Source organism: Arvicanthis niloticus, chromosome 25 (genome assembly GCF_011762505.2).
Source record: "Arvicanthis niloticus isolate mArvNil1 chromosome 25, mArvNil1.pat.X, whole genome shotgun sequence".
NCBI lineage: Eukaryota > Metazoa > Chordata > Mammalia > Rodentia > Muridae > Arvicanthis > Arvicanthis niloticus.
This window is the reverse complement of record NC_133433.1, coordinates 39,590,169-39,602,879: the sequence shown is the minus strand read 5'-3', so window position 1 is coordinate 39,602,879 and position 12,711 is coordinate 39,590,169. Positions and strand designations below refer to the sequence as shown.

Sequence of the window (12,711 nt, the reverse complement as noted above, 5' to 3'; positions counted from 1 at the left end):
GCAGGAAGTGCTGCCTGGTGGTTGGCCTGACTCAAGCCATTTTAGACATAACAGTTCATATTGGCTTTTGATTTGATGGGTCCTATGTAAAGTTTTGTGAAATTTCTTAAGATTAGCCAACCTCATACAGAACATAAGAGGATATAGATATAGATCTATTTTTACGTGTCATGATGTGTCATGAGCATGACCTTGCTTAGAGTCCAGTTATTTTTCTGTGTCAATGACTGGCAGGCATATTATAGCAACAATATGAAATAGCTGGCAGGCATGGAACAAACTGGGTGGGTGTCAAACCTCAACAATGTATGTAATTATCATTCATATATATGTATATATATACACACATATACACACACATAAATAAATAAATAAATAAATAAATAAAATGTTTATTTTATTCTGCTTGTATTTATGTCTGTGTACCATGTGGTGCCTGGTGCCAGTGAAGGCCAGAAGAAAGAATTATATTTTGTGGGACTGGAGTTATGAACCTAAGCTAGTGCTGGGAATTGAACCCCTGTCTTATGGCATAGTCATACCCTACCATATGGCACATGCTTTTACCCACTGAGCCATCTCTGCAGTTAATTATCATATTTTGAAAATACACTCCTTTTTGAAATTTACTAATGCTTTTTTTGTTAGTGTTCTGTAGTTTTTGTATATGAGATTTGATTATATATACAGTATACTTTCTTGATGTTATTGTGATGGTTGTTTTTTTAAAATTTTTATTATTTATTTGTTTAGGTTAGTTTTAATAATCAACCCAATACATTTTGCAATCATCTGGAAAGGTAGTCTCAATGAGGGATTATCTAGATCATTTTGCCTATGGACATGTTTGTGGATTGAGCCAGGAAGAGCTGCCCACTGAGGATGGTGTCATACCTAGGCAGGGAATCCTGAACTTTATGTATGAAGAGAGTGAGTTGGATACTGGCACTCACACTCTAATTTATTCTCTTGGCTCTTGACTCTGGATAAATAACCAGTTTTTTCAAGTTCTTGTCACTGTTACCTAATAATGGCAGAGAAAAATTATATATGTATAGTAGAAAAAACATACATATTAATGGATATAAATATGTAGGTGAGAAGCAGTATATAATTATTATGTTCTTGGTTTTCTTTTAGGAAAATCACCAGCGTGTCAGCATTTTCTTTGACTATGCGAAACGAAGCAAGAGCACTGCCTGGCCATACTTTCTGCCAATGTTGAATCGCCAGGATCCCTTTACTGTTCACATGGTATATTTCAAATTGATCGCCTTTTTTTCCTTTGTACATTTTATTCTTTTCCTTTTACTGTGACAAAATAACTGAAAAGAAGCAGCATCAGAGAGAAGAGGTTTATTTTGTCTCAGAGTTGTAAGGAAGTATAACCCATCATAGTGGTCAACATAAGTGGCTCTGTGGTAGTAGGAAGAGGAAGCAGGGCCTGGTTGTAAAACTTGAAGCCCAGTGACTTACTTCCTCCAGTGAGACTCCCATTCCTCAAGGTTTTAGAACTTCCCAAAACAGCACATCAAGCTGGGGACCAGGCGCTCAACACAGGAGCCTGTGGGGGACATTTCATATTCAAACTACACATATACCATATAGGAAGGGAGTTTATTTTTTTAAACTGGCAAACATAAGAAACAAACTTGGGTTGGTTGTGACTTGATACCTTACCTGCTCCAGAGGAGTGACCAGTAAGTACTTTCTTACTGGTACTGAGTAAAGAGGGGCTGATTAGGGAGCTTGTGTTGGTCTGAATCAGTTACAAACTTTAATAGATGTGTGCATTCATTATGTCATTGTACATGGTGGGTTTACAAGTGTAAATAGCTCAAGATTGCCTACAGCAAGAAAAATCACATTTTACTGTGTAGAAATTGAATGTTTTGAGTACAGTATTTTAATTAGTTATTCTTAATATCTTGAACCTCTTGCTTTAAACTTAGCTTTAGGAACTACAGTTAGAACCTTAACATTGCAGAGTCTTTTATGGTGTCAATGAAAACATAAAAAAGACTGACAGAATTGGTCTGGGCCCAAACAAACTGCCTGTTTTCACTATAGAGTGGGTTTCAGGAGCCTTAGTAAATATCTTCCATTCTAAAGTCAAGGACCACTGTCAGTGAAACATTTCTGTGCAAGTGTGTTTCTTGCCTACCCACATGTGTGTTCTTGTATATGCACCTAATTTATATGTTTGTCTACTCATACTTTATATGTAATAGACATTTTAAAAAACAACTTCCAAAAAAATAATAACAACAAAAAAACCTTAAGACAAACAAAAGTCACAAGAAAGCTGCATTTTTTAGGAATAATGTTTTAAAAACCAATAATATATTTTCTTTTCCCTCCTTTCAGTTGTATAGGTTTGTTTCCATTGTCTGGTGTAGTTTAAATGTCTTCATAGTGTTATAAATTGATGTTGCTCTAGTTAGAGCATCATTATTAAAAGTGAAGACATAGCTAGGTCAACTTTTTGTTGTTGTATTGCTGGAACCTGTACATTTTGGCAAGTGCTCTTCCACTGAGCTAAGTTTCTAGACCACAGATAACATTTTTTTTTTTTTTTTTAAAGATAGAGTTTCATGTAACCCAGGCTGGCTTCCAACTATCTAAATAGCTACAAATGATCTTGAACAACTAATCCTCCTGCCCCCATCTCCCCAGACCCCAAGTCTGCTTCCATACCCATTTTATGATGCTAGACTCAGGGCTTCCTGAGTGCTAGGCAAATACTCTTCCAACTGAACTCTATTTTGTGGGTCCCTAAATAATCTTCTTAATTTAAATTGCTCTGGGTTAACTTTTCAAATGGAAGGTCAGTCAGACTGTTGTTGGATTTGTTATTGTGATTGCCCCCAGCTTGTACTGGAGTATAAATGTCAGGTTTCAATTTTATCCGTTTTTTTTTTTTTTTTTTTTTTTTTTTTTTTTTTCTTTGCTTGTACATATGCTGCTAATATATTTTCAGCCTATGGGTTCCAAATAGGAATTCTTTAAAATCACTTAACTTCTACTTTATTTATTGCATGGCCCATGTGCCCTAGTACAAATAAAGGTCGGAGGATAACTTCTGTCAGTTGTTTCTTTCTTGCTACATGAGTCCTGGGATTTAATTCAGATTTTAAGGCTTGTAAGTAAGCACCATTGCCTTCTGAGATGTCTTGCCAGCCTTTAGCTATGTTTTGGGTAATTTATATTGGTATTAAGTTTAATTCCAAATCTTATTTTTTTTTTCTTTTTGTGATAGTTTTTCACCATGTAGCCCATTCTGGTCTCAAATACTTGATTCTCCTGTCTCAGACTCTCCAGTATTGAAATACTGAGATTATGTATGTATGTCACCACTATGGCTCTAAATCTTACTTTGAAATGCAAAATAATCTAGGGAATGCTATGTAATTTCTTAAAGCACAGATAATTTTTGTTCATTTTAAAAAGAACTATTTTAAAACACCATTTAAGTGTATTGTTTTAAGAAATGAATCATATCCCTCCCATCCTCCCAACCCCCAACCCCCAGGAATTGAGTGTTATGAAAACCACTTAGCAAACTGATTTATAAGAGCTGTCTCTTAAGGTATAGGATGTGAGGTATAGGATATGATTGGCATTCAGATGTATTTCTTATTCATTTTCAGGCAGCAAGAATTATTGCCAAGTTAGCAGCTTGGGGGAAAGAACTGATGGAAGGCAGTGACTTAAATTACTATTTCAACTGGATAAAAACTCAGCTGAGTTCACAGGTAACAGAAGTTTCCTTTATTAGCCAAAAGAAATGTGGTATTAGAATCTATGTTTTCATATGTTGTTTAAGGTAAATATGCTAAATTACAAAGGATGCATTATTAAAGTAATTTTGCTTTGAAATTGTCAAGTAAGCCCAGCTCCTGCTGATGTGATGGCATGCTTAACTGTTCTTTCACTGGCTATAACTCAAACCTTCTGTCTTCTTCGCCACTTGAGTTTCTCTCCTTGCTTTTGAACAGTCAGGGACTTATGTTCCTTTTAGGTAGCTACCACTATTACACAGTTTATAGAACTGTCAGGACCTAAAGGAAGGAAGTTAGTGAGTGGTCACAGAGAATTTCCATGTAGGAAAACAAATGGTCCATCAGGAGACTACATGTGAACAGGCTCTGGGGTCAGAGACTTCCAGGGGGAGCATCTGCCTTAGCTTAGGTGTTTGAACATTTATATGAGAAATCTTGGTTTGGAGGAGAGAACTCTAGAGGTTTTCCAGTGAGGTCTTTTATGCCCTATTGATTGCATAACTAATAAGAGTATCTTGTGTAAGTGGTTACACAATAAACAAACTGGTCTTGCAAGCTGCCAGGGGAATTTTTAACTGCAGGTAACACATTACAGACCATTAGTCAATCTGTTTGTCCTTACCTTGGCCAAGAGTTTGTACCAGGCTTCTAGGTACCCTTTGGGAAGTGTGGGACTGCCCAATCCACCAACTGTCATACAATTCTGTCTTACACAGTGACTCATTCCCCCAGTATCCTATGAAATTGTGGGATTAAACACTTAGGTACAATTGGGATGTCCTGCTTACTGATCAGCTGGGTTGCCTTCATGTTTTTCTAGCTCCATGTCTCCAAGGAGAAGAGAGCTTGCTGATGTAACATCTGGGAAAATGTCAGTTATCTTTGTGTATCTTTATAATGGGACAAAAATAGGATATTTATGATGGCTTTTGGAAATGTTTCTTTTAGGCTTCTAGTGACTATTAGATGGTGGGTAGGACTGATGCTCATAAAAGGAAAGAAATAAAGGTTGGCTTGGGGAAAAGTATTCCGGAGAACCAAAGCCAGAACTTGGTGTAAGGGTGGATGACATGGAGGAGCTAAACCAGGGAAAATAATATTGACAGTTACTGTATTGTCAACTTTAGGTTAAAAATAAATGTTATTTAGTAGGTTTTAACTTAAGGCATGAGAGACACCTGATATTTTGATTACATGTTTTTTCTTATTGCCTTAGAGAAATTAATTTGTAGTTAGATAATGTTTTGAACGAAATTCTTTACGACACCATCAAGCTGTAAGTTTTACTGAGTTTGTAATATATTTAAAATGTATTTAAAACATGAAAATGTGTGCATGAAGATGAAAATTTAAGTTTCTAAATGTAGATCATTTGGAATCAGAATACTACATTTGGTAAACAGGAAACGCTTCCTCTCTCCCGTTATTAAAAAAGAAACATTTAAAAATTAAGTGTTTTTTTAAATGAATCTCACTCCGCTTTAATGCTAACTTTCTTAAAGTAAGATGCAGATGTACCTGAATTTATAAAGTGAAACATGGTATGAAAGAACTGCATACTGCTGTGTGCTCTGTGGACAGTTTACCTTTGACATTTGCTCAGAGTAGGACCATTTCTGTTGCGCCTCAGATGAATTGACACTCCCGAAATGATTAACACCCATTTAATGCTTGCACAGTTGTAAACGTTTCTTACAACGTGTGGAAGTCTCTTATCACTAGTGGATGAAGTTATTTCAGAGGCCAGAACAGTTTTCCTCAGAGTTGGTCTTCTTAGTGTTGAGTGGATGTTCTTTAAGATCTTTCTGTATCTTTCCAGTGCTCTGTCTCTGCCATCATCTTTTGGCTTTCTGATGTGGCTTGATGCCTATCCTCTGCAAGTTCTTCTGCTGTAGGGCACCTACTGAAGGTCCCAAGCTCAGCCTAGCTTTGCTTCTCAGAGTCTGGGCACCGCCTCTGCTTGTTCTGATCACACTGGCTTTCTTGCTACTGGCAGAAAATTCTTCCATAGCCTTTTATCAGGATTAAATTGTAAATGTGTTGTTTAAAGAAAGGTAGGATTATTTGAAATTTTATTTGTTATTTTACTCAAATGTTTTTAATAGTATGTGAAAAGTCTTTTTTCTCACCAAAAGTATTTTCTCTTTCATAAAAGGTTGATAATTTCATGATTCTAGTGGAAATAAGCTTTGAAATGCCCAAGTCATTTGTTATGTTGCAATTTTTTTTTTAAACAAGGACAGTTTTTTTTTTTTTTTTTTTTTTTTTTTTTTGGCCTTATACTTACTAGGTATGGATAATACCAGCTCCCCCCAAAATCATTATTAGTTCTCTTGATTTGTTACATGCCATTCTGTTTGGTAATTTCTTTGTAACATTTGTGATGGGGAATATTGAGATCACTTCACAGCATTGCTCTATCTTCCTATTAAGCACAGATTTAAAAAGTTTTATCAAAAATGTTGAGAGTGGTAGGGTAGGCAGTCATCTGATTAAAAAACACCATTCATTTAGTAAATACTGAAGCAGAAATTTTTGCAAGCTTCACCTTTGAAACTTATCTTGTGTTTATTAGACTACTGTTCAACTCATAGTAGTCTGTTGATTATCTGGTGGAGGATAATAACTTTTATATCATCTTTATGTTCTTTATAAAGTAAGATTAGGGAAAATGATAAAATTCATCCAACTCATTTTGTAAGCTGATAGGTTAGGATAAAATAAAAAACAAAACTAAGTAATAAGTCATTTATTTTGTAATAGAAACTTCGTGGTAGCGGTGTTGCTGTTGAAACAGGAACAGTCTCTTCAAGTGATGTAAGTATGTTTCTTCCAATTGACTGGTTTCTTAACACCTTGAAAATAAATTGTTTCGATTCACAGGCATTTAAAAACGAGAAGATTTTTACTAGTTCCATAAATGTAAATCCTTGGATCTTATGTGTCACCTCCCCACAGTGAAGTTAATTCTATTGCCTTTTTTTTCTGGGAGATACAAATCCTGCCCTTCTTTGCAGGACATCCTACTTTAGATCTCCAAATCAATGCAAGATTTAGAATTTTGATATACTGCATAAGAGATTAATCATGTCATTTGTGTCACAGTTCAGTACTTTGTGAACTGTCTGGTCTCACCTGGGTATAAATGATGCATCAGTTGACTGATGACATAGAACCACTGTTGTGCTGAAGCCTTTGTAGACTGGTGGCACAGCCTGTACCTCCTTACCCCTTCTTCAGCCAGTCTCTTCCCACTTGTAAGTGGTTAAATGTTAATACTAATTAGGACTATAGGTTCTTAGCTAACATTATCTTTCTCATTTGGGAATAGATTAACTTTGCTGTATTTGAGTAGCTCAGGGACTGACCAAAAGTTTGAACAAATAAGGACAGATATGGTTTGGAGCCAGGGGATAAAATTTTCAGGACAAAGGAGAGAAACAGGAGGTAGATGCAGCTCCATGTGGTGGAAATACCTATGAGATGCTAGAAAGCTGACAAAGGTAGATGTAAAGGAAGCTCTGTCTAAACCACGTAACTGCTGTATTGATTATTATAACTTACATTATCTGAATGGAATACACCTGCATGTTTGTGTAAGAATGGACATAGCCTCAGAATCTACATTGAAAGCTAGTAGACAAGCTTCCCTTTGGAACATGGGTTGAAAGATGTGAAGAATATTGTGTGAAACCAGAAAAAGAGTCTGAAGTGTAATCAGAACAAAGTATAGAGGGTTAGATGAACCCACTGGGCCCAGAGTGAGGAGAGAAAGCAGTAAATAGGAAGAAGGTTTAGTTGGTTTCTGGTTTCTGGTTTGTTTTTTTTTTTTTTTTTTTTTACGACAGTGCTTCTCTGTATAGTCCTGGCTGTCCTGGAACTCACTTTGTAGACCAGGATGGTCCTGAACTTAGAGATCCACCTGCCTCTTGGCCTTGAGTGCTGAAATTAAAGGTGAGTGCCACCACCACCTGAAGGTTTAGTTGTTAACTTAAACAAATATGTAAATTGGCATCTTTATTTCTTTGTAATAAAATTTTATTTTATTATGTGTATGCCAGTTTTATCTGCATGTATGTCTATATACCCTATCTACAAAGTAGAGGCCAGAAGAGTGATTTGGATTCTCTGGGACTGGATTTACAGACCCTTGTTAGCTGCCACATTGATGTTGGGAATTCCCCAATATTCTGGAAGAATAGCCAAGACTCTTAACTCCTGAGTTATTTACCACCCTCCACTGGCATTTTTATTTCTTGTGGAGTTTCTATTAGTATGAAGTTCAGAAAAGTTGATTGTATTTTATCTTAGGAGATATTTTTAGAATAATTGTTTTATAAATTTATTTTAGTGTTTTTAATATATTAAACCCTATATATAGAGAGGTAAGCTGAGCTGTGTGAGGTTCTCAGTTTGCACTTTTTTGTTCATTGTATTAGGCAGAATTGGTTGTGCTGGTATTGGCTTAATGTAAATGGTTTATCTCGTAGATACACATACACACCCTAAATAGTAAATATAAGATTTCATACCTTGTCTTTAATTTCCCTCAGTCCTGGGCAGACTCTCTTAATTTTTTCTGAGTTCTTTTGTTTTTGAGTTAGGCACTGATTTCAAAAGCAGACTTCAAGTTGAGAATATTGCCAGCCTTTTCTTTGATCATATTTTAAAGGGCAAATCGTAGCTGGTATTTACTGAGCACTTACTATGTAACTACCATGTTACTAATTTTATATTTACATTGGCTTATATAGCTTTATATTTATATGTTATTTGATGTAGGTTATAATGTTAGTTGCATCTTGCAAAAGCAATGAGACTGGGCAAGAAAGCACACAGTCTTGCTGGTTACCATCAGGCTAATGAGTGTCAGAAACACTGATGTGGCGCACTGCTTACTGAGAACACTGTTTCTAGAGGCACCTGAATTGGAATTGACGACTTAGGCATTGCTACAACCCATTGCATTTCAGGACTTTTGTTATATTTGTATTATGCCTTTGGATAACTTTTAAATTGTTAGTGTGAAGTTTAGTCAGCTGCATTGTGCAGTATTGCCACTTGAGGGCAGTATAAGGCAGCAGTTGACACTGCAAAGTGAGATCCATGATTCTTACTTTCAGAGGCTTCATCAATAAGTGAAGGGTTGATTGTTAACAGACATTTTCTCCTAGTAATACATAAGTGTAGTTCACTTAAAATGTGTTTATATTGTTTTCACACAGTTACCGGAAGCATCTGATTATGTTTCTCTACGTTGTCTGTTAAGTTCTTTACTTGTTTTAGTGCTAATTATAGATCGTGTCTTCTGAGGAGCAGTCTTACTTTGGAAATAGACTTCTGGGCTGAGGCCCGGACCAAGGAGTGCTGTGATCTCTCCAAGAGCTGTGATCTCAAAGCTGTGAGCTCTTTCTTAGGAAGACTGAGAATGATTGGAAATTTCTGTTTATTTGCGTCTCACTTTCCTTTTTCCATGTCCTCTTTTCACGGTTACCTGAGTGCAGGGGGAAATGGCATCTCACATCAGTGTTTGATGTGTCTTTGTAGTGGACTGATCCCCACTAGATCCAAGATATCATGGGTAGAGTGGCTAGGTTTTCCTTCCTGCTTGGTCTTACTTGCTTCTCAGTGTCTAGAGTGGTTCTCTCTAACAGGACTTCTTGTAATGTAAGTCTTCTGTGCATCTGGCCTATCCATGGAGGCAGCCCCTTGTCACATGTGACTAGTGTGATTGAGGAGACTTCCTGAAATATATTTCAGTACTCTGAAACTCATGGATTTGTACTTTAGTGTTTTATATTCATGGAGCTGTGCAACCATCATTATAATCTACATTTATAGTATTTTCAGCAATGCAGACACCTGAGAACTACCTTGTACATATGATCTATTTGCTTGATCCTTACTCTTCTTCTTCCAACCCCTGCAGCTACTAATCGAATTTCTGGCTCTGGATTCATCTCTTGTGAATTGTAATGTGAATAAAACTCTGTTTCTTGGTTTTTGTGTGACAGACCCTCATCATCTAGTATAGTATGTTTAAGGTTCATGCATGTTTGTGCATGTAGCATTTTGGAATAAGAAACAGAAAAACCTAGGAGGGCTAGTTTTCTTGCTTTTCAGCCACATTTCTTCAGTGATTTCTATGGCAGCTCTGATGTCCTTACTAGTGGGGGTTGATTTTACTGCTTTGGCTTTGTTTTTATTGAATGCTGGTCCTATCAGAAGTGTTGCCTATGTTATTCACACAGCACAGGCCTGCTCTTAAGTTGTAGGCTACCCTGGCTGGAACCCAGAGCAACTTACAGTCAGTAGTTATTAGGAGATGACTGTAGTCTAAACATATTAAATAGAAAATTTAGAAATAAACAACTCGCAAATTTTAAATAACTTCTATTTTATTGTGTTGTTATAATTGCTCTTTTATTGTGTTAATTGCTTACTATGCCTGAATGATAAATTATCCTAGGTATCTGTGTATAGGAGGAAATAAAACCCATGTCTGTAGGATTCAATGCTTTGTAGTCTTTGGGATCTGTTAGGGGTCTGGGAGCATGGTGGAATGGGGACTGCTAAACTTGCCTTATTGTGTAGGCAAGTTCTTAGCCAGCATTGTTCTTACTCTGGGCAATTATTAATGGCTTTTCATTCTTTTAAATTCTTATCACAAAGTTAACACTTTTAAGCATCGGGATCATTGAAGTGTGTGTGTGTGTGTGTGTGTGTGTAAAAGTACAGATATAATACTCTTGTTTTTCTGATTAGGAGTTTGGAAGGGTTGACTGGGGTTATATTGTGTTATAGAAAAGAAATGAAATTAGGTATTTGAATAGTACACGACTTCTTTTAATGTGCCTTTGAAAGTATAGCACCAATAACAATAATAAGGTAACCTATTACTATGTGCTAAATATGCTTTTGGAATTGTGTGTAAAATATTGATTTATAAGACAAATCATGCTTAGTGATAGCAATAATACTTTTTCCTTGTAATAGTTGAAGGCATTAAAGTTGTGAATAATAGTGAATCACTGTGTTTTGTTTTCCAAGGTAAAGTTTCTCAGTGTAGTCTTGGCTGTCCTGGAACTCACTCTGTAGACTGGGCTGCCCTCGAACTCAGATGTCTGCCTTCCTTCTAAGTGATTGGACTAAAGGCATGCACTACTACCTCCAGCTGGCTGGAAGTCTGATAGTGATATTTTTTGGACATTGACTAAGGAATTTCTTTTTATTAACCTCATTTTAAGAAATTCTTTGCTGTCTGCATTTTAGTCTATGAATATCTACTGACAGTAATAGTGTAACTTAAACTTATTTAATGTTTTGTAGAAACTGATTATAGTGGATAGATTTTTAATTTTGATACAGCTGGCACTATTTTTGTTTATTGATAATAAAACAATTTTGAAGAAGTGATTTCCTCAAGATACCAAGATAAAGCTTCTCATTCCTGTTCTAGTGTTTCTCCTCCTCCCCCATCTTGGTGTTGGGAATAAAAGCAGAGCCTCATGTTGGCTAAGCAAGCAGTCTGTAACCAAACATCCACCATTCCTCCCTTGAGCTGAGTTTACACATCTTGTTTTTCTCCACTTGAGCCTTTTCACCATACCTCCTTTAATGGTGGTTACTATGAGATCTGTTAGTGTAGATTTGGTCTGGACTGATGTTGAGCTGCATGGAAAAGGATCTGAATTCACTAGCTCAGCATTATATCATGTTGCGTTTATCAAGATGCCTTATATTTGCTGTGTAGTGATTTGCTGTGTGTATCTTAGTATCTATTATTGATAGTTATTGGGTTACTCTAAGTTTTGATTATTGTGAATAATTTGACTGTGAACAGTCTGTGCATGTCTTTTGTTAGATATATGTATTATATCTATTGTACCTATGTAACATTAATTTTTTAAACCTTATTTTTAATGATGGTTCTTAAACACTTTAATATCCCTGTAGCCCACCACCCACCAGAGGTAGTGGGGAAGAAAGAATACGAGGGAAGTGGACCTGTTTAGAAAAGTTCTTTGGAGCAACTCTGGCTGTGTTGTCTGGAAATTGGCAGTTCAGTTTATAGGTTAGCAGGCAGTGTCAGCTTGATCCACTGCAAATACTTCACAGATATACTAGCAGTTTAGTTCAGTAGAGTTGTGTTAGCAACAGCAGTGACCTGACCTAGCAGAGACAGCCAGGCCTTAAGCCTTGGCTTGAGTCAGCAGGAGGGACCAGCCCAGAGAAGTTCTCGCCTGTGCCGCTTTCAGGGAAGTGAAGATTGGCGAAGATGGGCGATTCACAAGCATTGCACAGCTCGCTGTACCAGCAAGCAAGCCAAGCTCTGTCTCTGACATTCTGTGGACTCCTGTTTATATCCTCCAACCATCACGTGTCCTCCATGTGCCTTGCCTTAGCATGTGTCTTGCCTCAGCATGTGCATCCAATCAGCCTGAGTCTGCAGAACTGTCAAGAGACTGCAGTACACCACCACAAGTTTTTTGGTGTATTTCTCTATGTGGAGTCCCAACAAATGCAGCTCAACTACACAATGTAAGATGGACATGCGAGTTGTTAGCAAAGAATCGTTCATCATGTGTCCTTTCATCTGCTTGCTTTAGCAGAAGATCCTCTCTCCTGTGTCTGCTTCAGCAAAATGTTCCTTCATGAGTCCGCCTTAGCCTTTCACACCTGTGTCCACTTTAATGAAATGTTCCTTCATATGTTAGCCCTAGCGAGACACCATCCGACTGAGTTTCCAAAGAACCCTTAAGTTTCTACTTCATACCTATATCCAAAGTGGAGTTTTAAGTAATGAGGTTATGTAAATTTACCATGAATAAATATTGCCAGTCAGTTTTCTAAGCCACTTTATGACCCTTCAACAAGGTACAAGAATTCCATTTGTTCTAGTTTCCTGCTAACAACTCCTGGGTCTTTC

The 12,711-nt window shown here is 36.8% G+C and overlaps 1 protein-coding gene across 4 annotated transcripts in view; it reads left to right on the top strand.

The window, feature by feature from the left end:
- The window catches only part of Atp6v1h (ATPase H+ transporting V1 subunit H), a 75,810-nt gene that overhangs the window by 20,014 nt on the left and 43,085 nt on the right, over nt 1-12,711 (top strand). For 2 of the 4 annotated variants that reach the window (XM_076924427.1, XM_076924428.1), the window contains exons 5-7: nt 1,141-1,254; nt 3,651-3,755; nt 6,546-6,599. In XM_076924427.1, coding sequence (XP_076780542.1) covers nt 1,141-1,254; nt 3,651-3,755; nt 6,546-6,599 — 273 coding nt within the window. The remainder of the gene's footprint in view (nt 1-1,140; nt 1,255-3,650; nt 3,756-6,545; nt 6,600-12,711) is intronic. The other 2 variants (XM_076924429.1, XM_076924430.1) reach the window with 1 other exon arrangement.